Source organism: Lithobates pipiens, unplaced genomic scaffold (genome assembly GCF_037356315.1).
Source record: "Lithobates pipiens isolate NorthernLeopardFrog02 unplaced genomic scaffold, aLitPip1_a1.2 Scaffold_23, whole genome shotgun sequence".
NCBI classification, from domain to species: domain Eukaryota; kingdom Metazoa; phylum Chordata; class Amphibia; order Anura; family Ranidae; genus Lithobates; species Lithobates pipiens.
In genome coordinates, this window is record NW_027507785.1 from 311,729,848 (window position 1) to 311,745,430 (window position 15,583).

The 15,583-nt window shown below is 45.6% G+C and overlaps 1 protein-coding gene across 1 annotated transcript in view; it reads right to left on the reverse strand.

Annotated features, from left to right (window-relative positions):
• The window catches only part of LOC143926614 (interleukin-12 receptor subunit beta-2-like), a 127,976-nt gene that overhangs the window by 72,159 nt on the left and 40,234 nt on the right, over nt 1-15,583 (reverse strand). The window contains exons 3-4 of the mRNA XM_077450515.1: nt 13,502-13,777; nt 11,849-11,972 (exon numbers count right to left, since the gene is read on the reverse strand). Of these exons, the coding sequence (XP_077306641.1) occupies nt 11,849-11,972; nt 13,502-13,777 (400 nt within the window). The remainder of the gene's footprint in view (nt 1-11,848; nt 11,973-13,501; nt 13,778-15,583) is intronic.

Sequence of the window (15,583 nt, forward strand, 5' to 3'; positions counted from 1 at the left end):
GCAGATGGAGCTCTAGGTGATTCAGGAGAGCAGGTATTCTGGAGCACCAACATGGATCACACTGGGCGCCAGAGCATGAGATTTCCCAGGGCGTGGAATCTAAGACCCAGCGGGTGTTCGCCAGAGGCTCCTAGTGGTGGGGATGGATTTAGCTGCAGTCTGGCTCCAAGTCGTAACCCCCAGCTCACACTCACAGTAGACTACAGGAAGGTAGAGAGGAAGCCGCAAACTGCAACAACAAAGGATAGTCAGGAGATAGCCAAAGGTCGGGGCAACGAGAAAGTAAGGATAGTCAAGGAACACGCCAAGGTCGAGATATGAAGCAGACAAGGACAGTCAAGAACAAGCCAAGATCGGTAACTAGAACCAGACGTAGAACACACAGCAGGGAGCACACGGAAGCCAAACACACAATATTGATCAGCAGGGCTGGCTTGCAGTGCACAGGTTAATATAGTGTTCCCTGATAGGGCCTGGGGTGGAGCCATGCTTTGAGGAGAGATTACTTAAGCAACCAGGTGAAGGGCAGCTGGTCTCTCAAGCTGACATGGAGAGGTAAGCTGACAGACAAACATTACTACAGATCCATGACACCTGTACACTGCATAGCACACGGCTAAACCCTGCAATTTGTATGTAATGCACTCTGTACATAGCACACCCCAGACTCTGTGCATAGGGCACCCCTGAAACTGCACTCGGTACGAGGCCACACCTGAACTCTGCTCTCTGTATGTAGCATGTAGCACACCCCTGAACTTTGCACTCTGTACATAGGGCACCCCTGAAACAGCTCATGATATAGAGTGCACCCCTGAACCCTGCACTCGTTACGGAGCCACCCCTGACTTGTACATAGTACATTCCTGAACTCCACGAAATGCACTCCTGGTATTTCTTGCCCTTCGGATCCGGTACTCCCTGGATCAACGATCCACAGTGCTATTTCTGATTTATTAATAGGTATAAATATTTGGCGCACTTGAAAACACAAGCAGACCTTTTTTGAAGCAATCTACTGAGAAATCTACTGAGAAACAGATCCTGTGGAAGTCAATTTTACATTTTCACAGCTCATAGTACAGAATCCTCTTCCTATGTGGAGGTTTTGTCTATTCTTTCAGGTGCACATGATTCTTGTGTGTCTTTTGTGGTGACTTAAGAGTGATCGACTTTCCACATAAATGATAATATAGGCGATTTATGTATTTGCTGATCTGATCATGTGCTGGCCAGAACTAGAGGGGAGAAATATTTGGGGTTCTTATATCAGATGATTGCAAAATTAGCAAACAGTTTGGCCTGACAGTGGGGAAAATTAATAGAATTGTGGGGTACATCACTAGAGGGATCACCGGCAGGAAGAAGGAGGTCCGGATTCCTCTATATAGATCTTTATATTAGTGGAGGGATCACCAGCAGGATGATGGAGGTCCGGATTTCTCTATATAGATCTTTATATCACTAGATGGATCACAAGTAGGATGAAGAAGGTCCTGATTCCCCTATATGGTAGATCTTTATATCACTAGAGGGATCACAAGCAGGAGGAAGGAGGTCCGTATTCTTTTATATAGATTTTTATATCACCAGAGGGATCACCAGCAGGATTAAGAAGGTCCTGAATCCTCTATATCCGCCTTTCTCAACCTTTTCAACACAGAGGAACCCTTGAAATAGTTCTCCAGTCTCGGGGAACCTCTGCTAAAAATGTGAAATCTACAACTCATGATACATTAGTGTGATGGTCAGTGGGAAGAATGGTCCTCACACCTGTGGTCATTGGGAAAAATTACCTTCTTATGCCGCGTACACACGACCAGACTTATGTCCGACAGACCTTCGAAGGAGTTCTGCCGGAGTTCCGACAGAGTTCTGACGGACTTTTCGAATGAGCGGACTTGGCCACACACAATAACACCAAACTCCGACGGATTCGAACGTGATGACGTACGACTGGACTCGAATAAGGAAGTTCATAGCCAGTAGCCAATAGCTGCTCTAGCGTCGGTTTTTGTCCGTCGGAATAGCATACACACGCGCGAATTTTTCGGTAGGAACTAGGTCCGGCAGAGTTCTGGCGGAAAAATTTGAAGCATGTTCCATTTCTAAAGTCTGTCAGACTTTTGCGAATCAAAAGTCCGTTGCAGCCCACACACGATCAAATAGTCTGCCGGAATCATTCCGTCAGACTTTGGATGTTGAAAAGTCCGGTCGTGTGTACGGGGCTATACAGATATCTAAAAAGATCAAAGGTGTCAGTGGGAACTTATCTGAGAGGCAGAAATGGCCCATTGCTGAAGAAACCCCTAGCAACCTCTGGAGGAACCCATGATTGAGAATCACTGCTCTATATAGAGCTTTATTATAATTAGAAGGATCACCAGCAGGAGAAAGGAGGTCTGGATTCCTCTATATAGATCTTTATATCACTAGGATCACCAGCAGGAAGAAGGAGATCCTGATTCCTCTATATGGGTTGTTATATCACTAGGGATCACAAGCAGGAGGAAGGAGGTCCTGATTCTTTTATATAGATCTTTATATCACCAGAGGGATCACCAGTAGGATGAAGAAGGTCCCGAATCCTCTATATAGAGCGTTATCATCATTAGAGGGATCACCAGCAGGAGAAAGGAGGTCCCAATTCCTCTATATAGAGCTTTTTTATCACTAGAGGGATCACCAGCAACGGAAGGCAGCCCTGATTCCTTTTTATAGATCATTAGTTATCACTAGATGGGTCACCTGTAGGATGAAGGTGGTCCTGATTCCCCTCTATAGATCTTTAGTTGTCACTAGCGAGTATAACCCTACAAGTACATACGGATATATGAATGCAGGCTCCTGGGTTTAGTAACATTCTAAGATCTCTTAAAAGGTTTTATCTAATAGACTCAGTACTTTTTTTTTTTAAATAATCATCACAAAAAAAATACAAACAAAAATAATAACCCGTACATCGCTGCCTACTTTTAGTTTTGGAGAGCGCGCATGCGCACCCACCCGCTTGGCTCCTACTGTGATTGTACACAGCGGGAGCCTGTCAGCACATCCCAGCCAATGATATATGGCCAGGAGCTGCTAATCGGCTGTGTGCAATCACAGCCCAGATCTCTATGTTGGTAAACAACACAGAGCTCTATACAGAGGGAGCGATCTGTCAGTTTGGGATGAGAAAATTAGATCTTTAATAAAAGCAGCACACTGTACACACATTACGCACTTAGGCACATATTAAACCCCTTGATTACCCTAGATGTTAATCCCTTCCCAGCCAGTGTCAGTAGTACAGTGACATAATACTGTGTATAATAAGTGTATAATATTATCACTGATCACTGTATTAATGGCACTGGTGATGTCAGTGGCAGTTAGTCAGTTAGTGTCTAGTGTCGCTATGGATGGAGTCACCACCAGCAATATATACCATAGTTTGTAGGCGCTATATAACTTTCACACAAACAAATATACACTTATTGGGATTTTTTTTTATCAAAAATATGTAGCAGAATACATTTTGGACTAAATTTATGACGAAATTCGATTTTAATTTTTTTTTGTATATGATTTGAAGCAAAAAGTAAAAACTTTTTTTTTTTTTTTTTTTATTTGTCGGCCTTTTTTCATTTATATCGCAAAAAGTTTTTAAAAAACGCTGTCGTCAGGGCAGGACTTAGGGTGGTGGGGGCCCCTGGGCTTGAGTCACTTTCGGGCCCTACCTTCTATACATTATCATATTTATCTGCGTATAACATGCACCGGCGTATAACACGCACCCCAAGCTTAGGAGGGAATTTTAAGGAAAATAACTTTTAGGAGGGAAGTTTAAGGCAAAAACTTACATTTAAATGCCCATCAATGCCATTTGCCAATGCCTTATCAGTGTCCATTTTCAGCCTTGCCCCAGTGTCATTTTCAGCCTTGTCATTTGCAGCCTTGCCATTGCAGTCTTGAACTTTAAAAATGGGGCCCGCCAAGTCCTGTGTATCTCGGTGGCTCTCGGGTCCTCTCGGCTGCTCTCGGGGTCCTCTCGCAGTCCCGAGCGGAGCCGAGAGTAGCCGAGTGTACTCGACTCGGCTCACAGTCACGCCCAGTCCCTGTGTTATGTCCATCATAGGGCGGGACTGGGCGTGGGCCAACTGTGAGCAGAGCCGAGTCAAGTACACTTGGCTTTGTATCTCGGTGGGGCCCGCGGGCCCCCTATTGGGTGGGGCCCATGGGCTTGAGCCCAGTCAAGCCCAATGGTAAATCCAGCCCTGGCTGTCATAATCAAATACCACCAAAAGAAAGCTTTATTTGTGTGGGAAAAAAAAAATCATAGAAATTTTGTTTGGGTACAGCGTTGCATGAATGAGCAATTACTAAGGAAAACAGCGCAGTACTGAATAGCAAAAAATGGCCTGGTCGTGAAGGGGGTAAAACCTTCTGGAGCTGAAGTGGTTAAATAACACCAATGACATATCTGGCAAAGAAGTCATTTAAAACAGAGCAACAATTATTGCTGAAATGCTGCCACTTATCTGCTTCCTGTTAACCCCGTTATCTCTTCCTCACTCACTCTAGATGAGCTCATCCTACAGATTGCTGTCCTTGTCACTCCCCGATCTGATTAACCAAGATAACATATACCAGTAAAAAGCTAAAAGCTTCCTTTCACATTGCCAAGTATTAATCACTCGGGTGAAGATTAGTGAGTGAAACTGAAAAGCAAAGACATATATATATATATATATATATATATATATATATATATATATATAGATAGATAGATAGATAGATAGATAGATATACAGGGGCGGACTGACCATTCGGGCCCTCGGCACTGCCCGAGGGCCCCATGCCACCAAGAGGCCCCATCAGGGTTGCCAGCCTCAATAAAACCAGGGACAGTATGTAAAAATCTGTATTGTTTTAAAAATCCCAAGATTATAGCTGCCCACTTTTCCAGTACCTTTTCAGTGTGTGTATGTGTATTCTGTGTGTGTATTCTGTGTGTGTATACTGTGTGTGTATACTGTATGTGTGTGTGTATACTGTGTGTGCCCATAATCTATTGCCTGGGGCCACCATAATCTCATATTGCCTGGGGGCCCCATAATCTCCTATTGCCCGGGGGCCCCATGAGTTGTCAGTTCGCCCCTGTATATATCTATCTATCTGGATAGATAGATAGATAGATAGATAGATAGATAGATAGATAGATAGATAGATAGATAGATAGATAGATAGATAGATCTTATATTAGCAAGATTAAATGGCAAAAATGTAATAAATAAAGTGATGTGACATTTACTTTTTTTTTATTATTCTCACCAGGGCCGATAAAGGCAGACTTGACAGGTGCCAAGGGACAGCAAAGCTGTGAGGGCACTGTTCTTCGTGTAACAAAGTCTAATGCCCCATACACACGGTCGGACATTCCAACCACAAAATCCATCGGATTGTTTCCAAAGGATTTTGGGCCAAACTTGTCTTGCATACACACGGTCGCACAAAGTTGTCGGAAAATATGATCCTATTGGAACGAGGTGACGCCAAACACGTATGTCGGGAGTATAAACGGGCCAGTAGCCAATAGCTTTCGTCTCTTAGTTTATTCTGAGCATGCGTGGCACTTTGTCCGTCGGAATTGTCTACACACGATCGGAATTTAAAACGATCGGATTTTGTTGTCGGAAAAATTTATATACTGCTCTCAAACTTTGTGCGTCAGAAAATCTGACGGAAAAAGTCAGATAAAGCCCACACACGATCGGATTTTTCAACAACATAATCCGATTGGACTTTTTCCGTTGGAATTTCCGACCGTGTGTATGGGGCATGAGGCTTGATTCACACCTATGCATTTTTGCATGTTGTAGATTTTCACTACAGTCCATTCAGCATGGTTTCCTATGGAACACGTTCTGTAGTGCAAACTTGCAAAATGCAAAAAGCACTAAAAATGCATAGGTGTGAATCAGGCCTAAGGCTCGATTCACACTAATGCATTCTTTGAGGTATTTTGCATTTTGCAGAAATGCAGGGGCATTTTTTAACATGGGTTCCTATGGAACATGTTCACATCAATGCATTTTTGTGCCTCTGCATTTTTGGAAAGGGTCGGGACTTTTTTTCCTGCAAAATGCAGCGTTTTGCATGTAAATGAATTCAATGGACCCGCATCCAAAACGCAAGTACCGCGTCTTTACTGCGATTTTGCCACGATTTGCGTTGTTTTTTTTCTTTTTTTTACACTGTATATAGCTGCTTGCTAAGGAGGGGGCTGGCCGCCACGTCCTTAACAACCAATGAGTTATCAGCTGTCAGCTGGCTTCCCACTAAATGTAAAAAAAAAAACATACCGGCTACAAAAAAATTGTGAAAAAAACTGCATGGGGTCTCCCCCAGGTCCATACCAGGTTCTTGGGTCTAGTATGGACTCAGAGGGGACCCCCACGTCAAAATGGAAAAAAAATGGCATGGGGGTCCCTCCAAAATCCAGAACCTTATTGGAGCATGCAGCCCAGCAGGTCAGGAAAGGGAGGGGACGAGCGAGCGCCCCCCCTCCATCCTGGCCCCCCCATGTGAATGAGTATGGGGTACCCTACCCATTCACCTGGAAAAAAAAGAAGTGTAGTGTTAAAAATTACAGTAGACAGTTTTTGACAAGTCTTTTATTAAAAATCTTCTTCTCCGCTTCTTCCTCCAGTCTTTCTCCATCTTCTCCCACATCTTCATCCTCCTATCTTCTCCTTCTTTTGTCTTCTTCTTTCGCTCTTCCTCTTCCTCTTGTGCCACTCCCGCCAATGACCCTCCTCCGATGCTGCATCCCGCTGATCTGTCGGCGCCGATGTCCTGCATTTCTTAAATAACGATGGGGGTGTGGCAATTGTATCACATTTTCCGGAGGCCACGCCCCTTGTGACGTCACATACCCATCATGCCCCGGGCTGTGAAGTGATAAGGGGCAGGATCACCGGATGACATCACCCGGTGACCCCGCCCCATGCCTATATAAGTCGTTGCACACCACGCACACGGCATTACAGCAGGAGAGAGCATTGAGTCAACATCGGAAGAAGAGAAGAGGGAAGAAGACGAAGGAGAAGACCGGGGAAGAGCTAGCAAAAGAGCAGGAGAACCCACCAGAAGGCACTGGACAGCGGGAGAAGAACCGGAAAGCGCGGAGAAGAGAGTGGAGAAGTCGGAAGAGACCCCCGGAGGTGCCTAATAAAAGACTTGTCAAAAACTGTCTACTGTAATTTTTAACATTACACTACTTTCTTCCAGGTGAATGGGTAGGGGTACAATGTACCCCATACTCATTTACATAGGGTAGGGCCAGGATCTGGGGGCCCCCTTGTTAAAGGGGGCTTCCAGAATACGATAAGCCCCCTGCCCGCAGACCCTGACAACCCCCAGGCAAGGGTGGTTGGGAAGAGGCCCTTGTCCCCATCAACATGGGGGCAAGGTGTTTTGGGGTGTGTGGGGTGCAGAGCCCCCCTGCCCCAAAGCACCCATCCCCCACGTTGAGGGCATGTGGCCTGGTTCAGGAGGGGGCGCTCGCTTGTCCCCTCCCTTTCCTGACCTGCCGGGCTGCATGCTCGGAGAAGGATGGATTTTGGTGGGCCCCTACACCATTTTTTAAAAACAATTGGTGTGGGGGTCCCCTCCGAATCCATACTAGAACCAAAGGCCTGGTATTGACATTGACCTGGGGGAGGACCCCACGCCGTTGTTTCTCTCGATTTTTTTTTCTTCTAGCCAGCATTTTTTTTTTACATTTAGCGGGAAGCCCGCTGACAACTGATGGCTCATCGGTTGTTAAGGATGCGGTGGCTTCCCACCCCCCTCCTCAGCAACCAGCTATATACAGTGTAAAAAAATGCAAAAAGAAAATCACGGTAAAAATGAAAATGCGCGTCCAAAGATGCATCTGGCACCGCAAAAAGCACTGCAGAAACGCTCAAAAGCAACAGGCATAGATGTGAATCGAGCCTCATTTAGGCCTGGTTCACACCTATGCCTTTTAGGCTGGGTTCACACCGCTGCGGGGGGAGAACCGGATGTGATTCGCACAGCAAATCACATCCGATCTCCGTAGCACTGCGAGTTCAGCCATACAGATAGTATGGCTGAACTCGCAGCTGTCCCGCAGCAAACTCGCACAGGACCCTTTTTTGGGTCCGCAACGGAATCGGATCGCATGGGGGTTCACACCATGCGATCCGATTCCTGTGCGAGTCGGCAGATCGCACTGCGATATGCCGACGGATCTGGGGGTGTCATTAACATAACATTGACACCCCCAGCCGTCCGCATAGGGCAGTGTGAACTGCCGGCGGGAGGTGAGCGATGCGGGAAAACGCCGCGGATTCGCGGCGTTCCCGCATCGCAATAGTGTGAACCTAGCCTTATAGTGCATTTTCAGTTTTGCAGAAACACACTACAGTCCATTTAACATGGTTTCCTATGGATGTAGTTCACATCTGTGCATTTTATGGGCCAGGAACTTTTTTTCAGATTTTTGGTTCTATAGACTTCAATATAACAAAATCGTGTATTGAAAAATCAAAATGCACCTGGAATATGCAAACTGCAACCTGCATAGGTGTGAACCATGCCTAAAAGTATTGTTTTAAATGGTTTGGGTTTTTTTTCTTTCACATTATCTTACTTTTTCTTTGTTGTCCATCCTTGTTCTCTCTGCATGTTTTTTTCTGTGAGATCTTTTTGTGACGGACTCACCCGGGACATGGGTTTTTGGAGGGGACTGAATGCTAACCTCTTGCTACCGATTTTGGGCCCTGGCATTTGGGGGAGCGGTGCTCTTTGTGAGCTTCATGCCTGGGGACCCTTGAGGTGGTATTACTTTGGATTCAGGTCCATGTCCCCGAAGACACACAGACACTGGGGACCCTGTATGTGCCATATTAGAAATATTAGAGGAGAGGTACAGATACCAGCCTGCATGGAAGAGGAATTCAGAAGGAGGTTGCGAGAGATGCAGATACAGCACAGAGGACCAGTATCAGAGCAGGTCCTGCTACGATTAGAAATAGTAACTGATTCAAGATCCTAAAAGCTATTTTCGGCTAGACTTGTATTCAATGCAGCTATAATAATATATCTCTGATGGTCAGACTGGAGAAAGCGGTATTACTGACAGAAGCACTCAGCGGAGTGTGGGATAGGTTCCCTCACTTTTATCGTGGATTTTGCTGACAATAATATCAAATGTGTCACAAGTAGCTTTTAAGGGGGCTTATTGAGCACATATGTGGAAGCACTGATTTTTAAACTGTGAGTAATAGCAGGGAGCTCTATAAGTTTCATGTAATGTCTCTCCAGTCTATGACTGTCTCCTGAAGCCCCCCCCCCCCCCCCCGTTTCCAACAACTCCTATAACACATTCACAGTCTTTGACCATCTCTTGTAGCATGTCCACAGTCCCTGACCATCTCTTGTCGCCTGTCCACAGTCCCTGACCATCTCTTGTATCCTGTCCACAGTCCCTGACCATCTCTTGTATCATGTCCACAGTCCCTGACCATCTCTTGTAGCCTGTCCACAGTCCCTGACCATCTCTTGTAGCATGTCCACAGTCCCTGACCATCTCTTGTATCATGTCCACAGTCCCTGACCATCTCTTGTCGCCTGTCCACAGTCCCTGACCATCTCTTGTAGCCTGTCCACAGTCCTTGACCATCTCTTGTCGCCTGTCCACAGTCCCTGACCATCTCTTGTAGCATGTCCACAGTCCCTGACCATCTCTTGTAGCCTGTCCACAGTCCCTGACCATCTCTTGTCGCCTGTCCACAGTCCCTGACCATCTCTTGTAGCCTGTCCACAGTCCCTGACCATCTCTTGTCGCCTGTCCACAGTCCCTGACCATCTCTTGTATCATGTCCACAGTCCCTGACCATCTCTTGTCGCCTGTCCACAGTCCCTGACCATCTCTTGTAGCCTGTCCACAGTCCCTGACCATCTCTTGTATCATGTCCACAGTCACTGACCATCTCTTGTATCATGTCCACAGTCCCTGACCATCTCTTGCATCATGTCCACAGTCCCTGACCATCTCTTGTAGCCTGTCCACAGTCCCTGACCATCTCTTGTCGCCTGTCCACAGTCCCTGACCATCTCTTGTAGCATGTCCACAGTCCCTAACCATCTCTTGTCGCCTGTCCACAGTCCCTGACCATCTCTTGTATCATGTCCACAGTCCCTGACCATCTCCTGTCGCCTGTCCACAGTCCCTGACCATCTCTTGTAGCCTGTCCACAGTCCCTGACCATCTCTTGTATCATGTCCACAGTCCCTGACCATCTCTTGTATCATGTCCACAGTCCCTGACCATCTCTTGTATCCTGTCCACAGTCCCTGACCATCTCTTGTAGCCTGTCCACAGTCTCTGGCCATCTCTTGTAGCCTGTCCACAGTCTCTGACCTTTTTTTTTTAGCATGTCTGTAGTTTCTGACCATCTCTTGCAACATGTTCTAGGTGTCTGGTGATCTCTTGTAACTTCCCCATAATGCTGACCATCTCCTGTAGCATTCCTGTAGTCTCTCACAGCTTTCTGTGACACTACATTCACTGAATATTATAAATATACAGTATATCATTGGCTGCACTCTTAAAGTGTATGTAAACTAGTCCACTAAATATACATGTGAAAATATTTTGTTAATCTGTTCAATACTTAATTTTGCCATGAATTTTGTGAGCTGATAACTTCCTGTGCTCTCTGCCTGTGCAGAAGTAGGTGTTACTGAGATGGGGAGCGGTTATGGAGCAAGAGCGGTTATAGAGATGTGGAACGGTTATGGAACTGAAGAAGAAGGGTTATAGAGATGAAGAAGAGGGGGTTATGGAGATGAAGAAGAAGGGTTATGGAGATGAAGAAGACTTATGGAGCTGATAAAAAAGGGTTATGGAGATGAAGAAGAAGGGTTATGGAGATGAAGAATAAGGGTTATGGAGATGAAGAATAAGGGTTATGGAGATGATGACGAAGGGTTATGGAGATGATGACGAAGGGTTATGGAGGTGATGACGAAGGGTTATGGAGATGATGACGAAGGGTTATGGAGATGATGACAAAGGGTTATGGAGATGATGAAGAAGGGTTATGGAGATGATGAAGAAGGGTTATGGAGATAGGGAGTGGTTATGGGGGTGAAGTAGGGTTATGGAAATGGAGAGAGATTATGGAGATGAAGAGGGGTTATGGAGATGAAGAGCAGTTAAGGAGCTGAAGAGGGGTGGAGATGAAGCAAGGGCTGTGTTCTTTGTATTCAATCACAACTGAAGTAGGCAGGGCTGAAACCACATGTATAGAGCTTCAGAGCATAAATTCAGAGCTAACATTTTTAGCTATTTAGCTGCTATCATATGTATGGGCAGGGCTGCACTGGGACAGAAATTTGGCCCTGGACTTCATCCAGACCGGCCCACTTACATTTTGAGTGTCCCATCACCAGCCCCCTTACAGCAGAGTGTCCCATTACCAGCCCCCTTACATCAGAGTGTCCCTTCAGCACCCCCTTACATCAGAGTGTCCCTTCAGCACCCCCTTACATCAGAGTGTCCCATCAGCAGCCCCCTTACATCAGAATGGCCCACTGAGCCATCGGCCCACCGGGAAACTCCCGGTAGTCCCGATGGCCAGTACATGCCTGTGTATGGGCAATGCAAAAGACAGACTTTGGTGCTTAATTATACAGACAGTAATCATGCCTTTCCAGTAAATGGCTTTTTTCTTTACTTTCCACAGCTGTAGTCTGGTTTCTTTGGGCAATACCTTGAAGACACCCTCAATGTAACTAATGTGACTGAAAATAAGATATTAATAGGACTTACTTAACAACATGTACATCATAGCTTGTGGTCAAGTATGTATCTTGCCCTGTATCCCACGTACATGTCATCTCAGACGATAATTCTCCCAGAGAACATGATATTTTAGAGGGTCTGTCAGGAGGATCTAAAAGGAAACATACAGTATTTTGAAAAAAAAAATGGATTACAGTGGCCTAAAGTACACTATATTGTCAAAAGTATTGGGACACCTGCCTTTACACGCACATAAACTTCAATGGCATCCCAGTCTTAGTCTGTAGGGTTCAATATTGAGTTGGCCCACCCTTTGCAGCTATAACAGCTTTGACTCTTCAGGTGTCCCAATACTTTTGGTAATATAGTGTAGCCAATGATACACTAATCTTAGTTCTCTGTGTATCTCTTTATACTGCACATACACATAACTAACCTTCTTCCTTATCTTGTAAGGTAGGTGGCAGTGGCATAGCGTGGATTGTCAGCGCCTGGGGTAAGGCAAGTAATTTGCACCCCCTAACTTGCAAACTTTTAGCACTCTCCGAGTTCTGTCCCTTCCCTTCCTACAATAGTACTAACCAACCTGATTCCTATACTGACCACTACACTACAAGGACCACTATACTGTCCACTACATGACACTGACCACTATACTTTCCACTACATTACACTGACCACTATACTGTTCACTACACATTGACCACTACACTACACTGACCACTATACTGTCCACTACACATTGACCACTACACTGACCACTACACTACATTGACCACTACACTATACTGTCCACTATACTGACCACTATACTGTCCACTACATTATACTGTCCACTACACTATACTGTCCACTATACTGACCACTACACTAACCATTATACTGTCCACTACACTGACCACTATACTGTCCACTACACTACACCGACCACTATACTGTCCACTATACTATACTGTCCACTACACTATACTGTCCACTACACTACACTGACCACTATACTGTCCACTACACTATACTGTCCACTATACTACACTGTTCACAATACTGTCCACTACACTGGCCACTATACTACACTGACCACTACACTACACTGACCACTATTCTGTCCACTACTCTATACTGTCCACTACACTGACCACTACACTATCCTACCTACAGTATTCCTATACTGACCACTACACTGCATGACTCTATCTGCCTTCTACTCTCTCTCTCTGGCTGCCCCCTCTCCCCAGACCATGTCCAACGACCCCCGCCCCCCCCCAGGCTAGCAATACGACTCACCTTCTATTCTTTGTTCTCCATCGGTCCGGAGGGGAGGAGGAGGAGGAGAAGACAGCGGCGGCTCACACTCACAATTTCTTTTGTCCCCCACGCTCCGCCATGTTCAGACTCCAGCGCACTGTGATTGGGGCCCCGCCACCACACATGACCCCATACTCTCAATCACAGGGCATCGGAGACTGAACATGGCAGCCAGAGCGTGGGGACACAGGAAAGTAAATTTAGGAGGAGGCAGCCAGAATTTTGCCTCCCTAAATGTTGCGCCCGGGGCCACGGCCCCCTCCGCACCCCCCACGCTATGCCAATGGTAGGTGGTACACACACATATGTGCAAAAGATAATAAAAAGCACTGGTATGCATGGGTTGCACACACACACACACACACACACACTTACATCCCACTTTTAATTTTGTCTCGTATATGATAAACTTCCGGACGCATTCCAAGTAACAGATAATGTGGTGATGCTCCGTGACACCCAGGAGTTGCATAGTGGAAAAAGTTCCATTCTGCCAGTCCGGATTTCTGTAATTTTCATTTACTTCAAAAACAAACTGTCCTCTCCCTCTGCAGGGGTCCTTGAAAAATGTGCAGATCACCAGGACATCGGATCCTTTTGGCACCACGGAGGTCGGTTTAAATATGATATCTCCTCTCCTGGTATAGAAACCTACAGGAATTAAAAATATTTTCATATATAAAGTTATATGTTACAACAGAGCACAACTATTTAGTTGGACAAACTGATATGGTGGTTATGCACACTGCATTAAATCTCAATTGATATAGGATTTATTTTCCGACCGATCGCTCGGAATAATCAATCTATAGTCAACAACCCTTTTGATTGATATGCCACACACACACACACACACACGCGCGCGCGGAAGTGAACAATTTTAATTTATTGATGGCATCCCTGTTTTACCATCTAATCTCATAATCTGATCGACCGAAATACAATCGTATTCATGAACAAAGGGGTCAATTCACTAAGCCCTTGTACACACGGTCGGAGATTCCGACAACCAAATTCGATGGATTCTGTCCGTCGGATTTTGTCCAACGGATCTTGTCCGAAACTGTTGCATACACACAGTCGGATGAAGTTGTCGGAAAATCTGATCGTTCAGAAGGTGATGACGTTATTTCGTTACGATGGGACTACGTTCAGGCTAGTAGCCAATAGCTTTGGTCTAGGAATTTGATCTGAGCATGCGTGGCACTTTGTCCGATCGGAATTCTCTACACATGATCGGAGTACGTCCGATCGGACCAGTTTGTCGGAAAATATTTCCAGCAAGTTGAAAAAGTTGGACCGTGTGTACAAGGGCTAAGAGTTACATAACGGATGAAAGAAAAAAGAGGTAAAATAACACTTGCGCTATATCAGTTTTCATCTGTAGCATGTATAGAACATGCTGCAGCAAAAATGACAATACCAAAGAAAAGAAATGAATGAAATGACATTTAAAATTGTCGAAAAACAAAACCATTGCCAACAATAGATTTTTTTTTAATGCGCCCCCCCCCCCCCCCACAGGGTCCATACCAGGCCCTATGGGTTTCGTATGGATTTTAAGGGGAACCCTGCACCAATTTATTTTATTTTAAACGGAGCGGGGTCCCTCCCAAAATCCATACCGGACCATTATCCGAGCATGCAGCCTGTCAGGTCAGGAAGGGGGAGGAGTGAGCACCCCACAGCCCTTCCCTTCCCTCCTGAACCATACCAGGTTACATGCCCTTACCATGGGGGGGGGGGGGTGGATGCTTCGGGGTGGGGGGGCTTTATGCAAATGAGTCACATGGATTAGTTATGGCATGCGGTAAATGTTAGTGAATTGACCCCAAAGTATCTCAATGCTGCAGATTGGTGTAAAAAGATCGATAACTTTCCACCCTGGCCGATCGACTGATTGAATTCAACCAAAATTGAGTGCAATTTGATCCAAAGGGAAATTATGGTGATTTTTTGAAGATTTTATTGTTTTGATCAAATCACAGATCAACTGGAAAAAAAAAATCAAAGCATGCACGGCCACCATTAGCCTTGGTTCGCACTAGCCTATGCTCTGAAATTTGATCTGCTGTCAGGCATTCAGGATGTGATCCTGCTGCCTTCTGAATGCCTTTTTTTTTTGCCAAACAGCAATTTATAAAGGGGTTAATGCACCATAACTGCAAACCAAGTGTTTGACTTGTGGTCAAGGCACAGCTCCATTTACTTGAGTGGCCAAATTTGACAGGGGGCACCGCTTGTCAACGCAGCATGCTGCGCCAATTCTGACGCAGCCGTGCTGCAGCATGTGAACAGCTTTCTCTGGCTGTTTTTTTTTCTCTTCAGATGTTCCCAGCACAGAGAACGAGCCGTACTAATCATGTGATCATTGTGACAGCCAATCATAATTAGGCAGACCTTCTTGCCCCTGGGCAAAGTAGCCCAGTTAAAAGGATGCCAGGGTGGGTGGGAAAG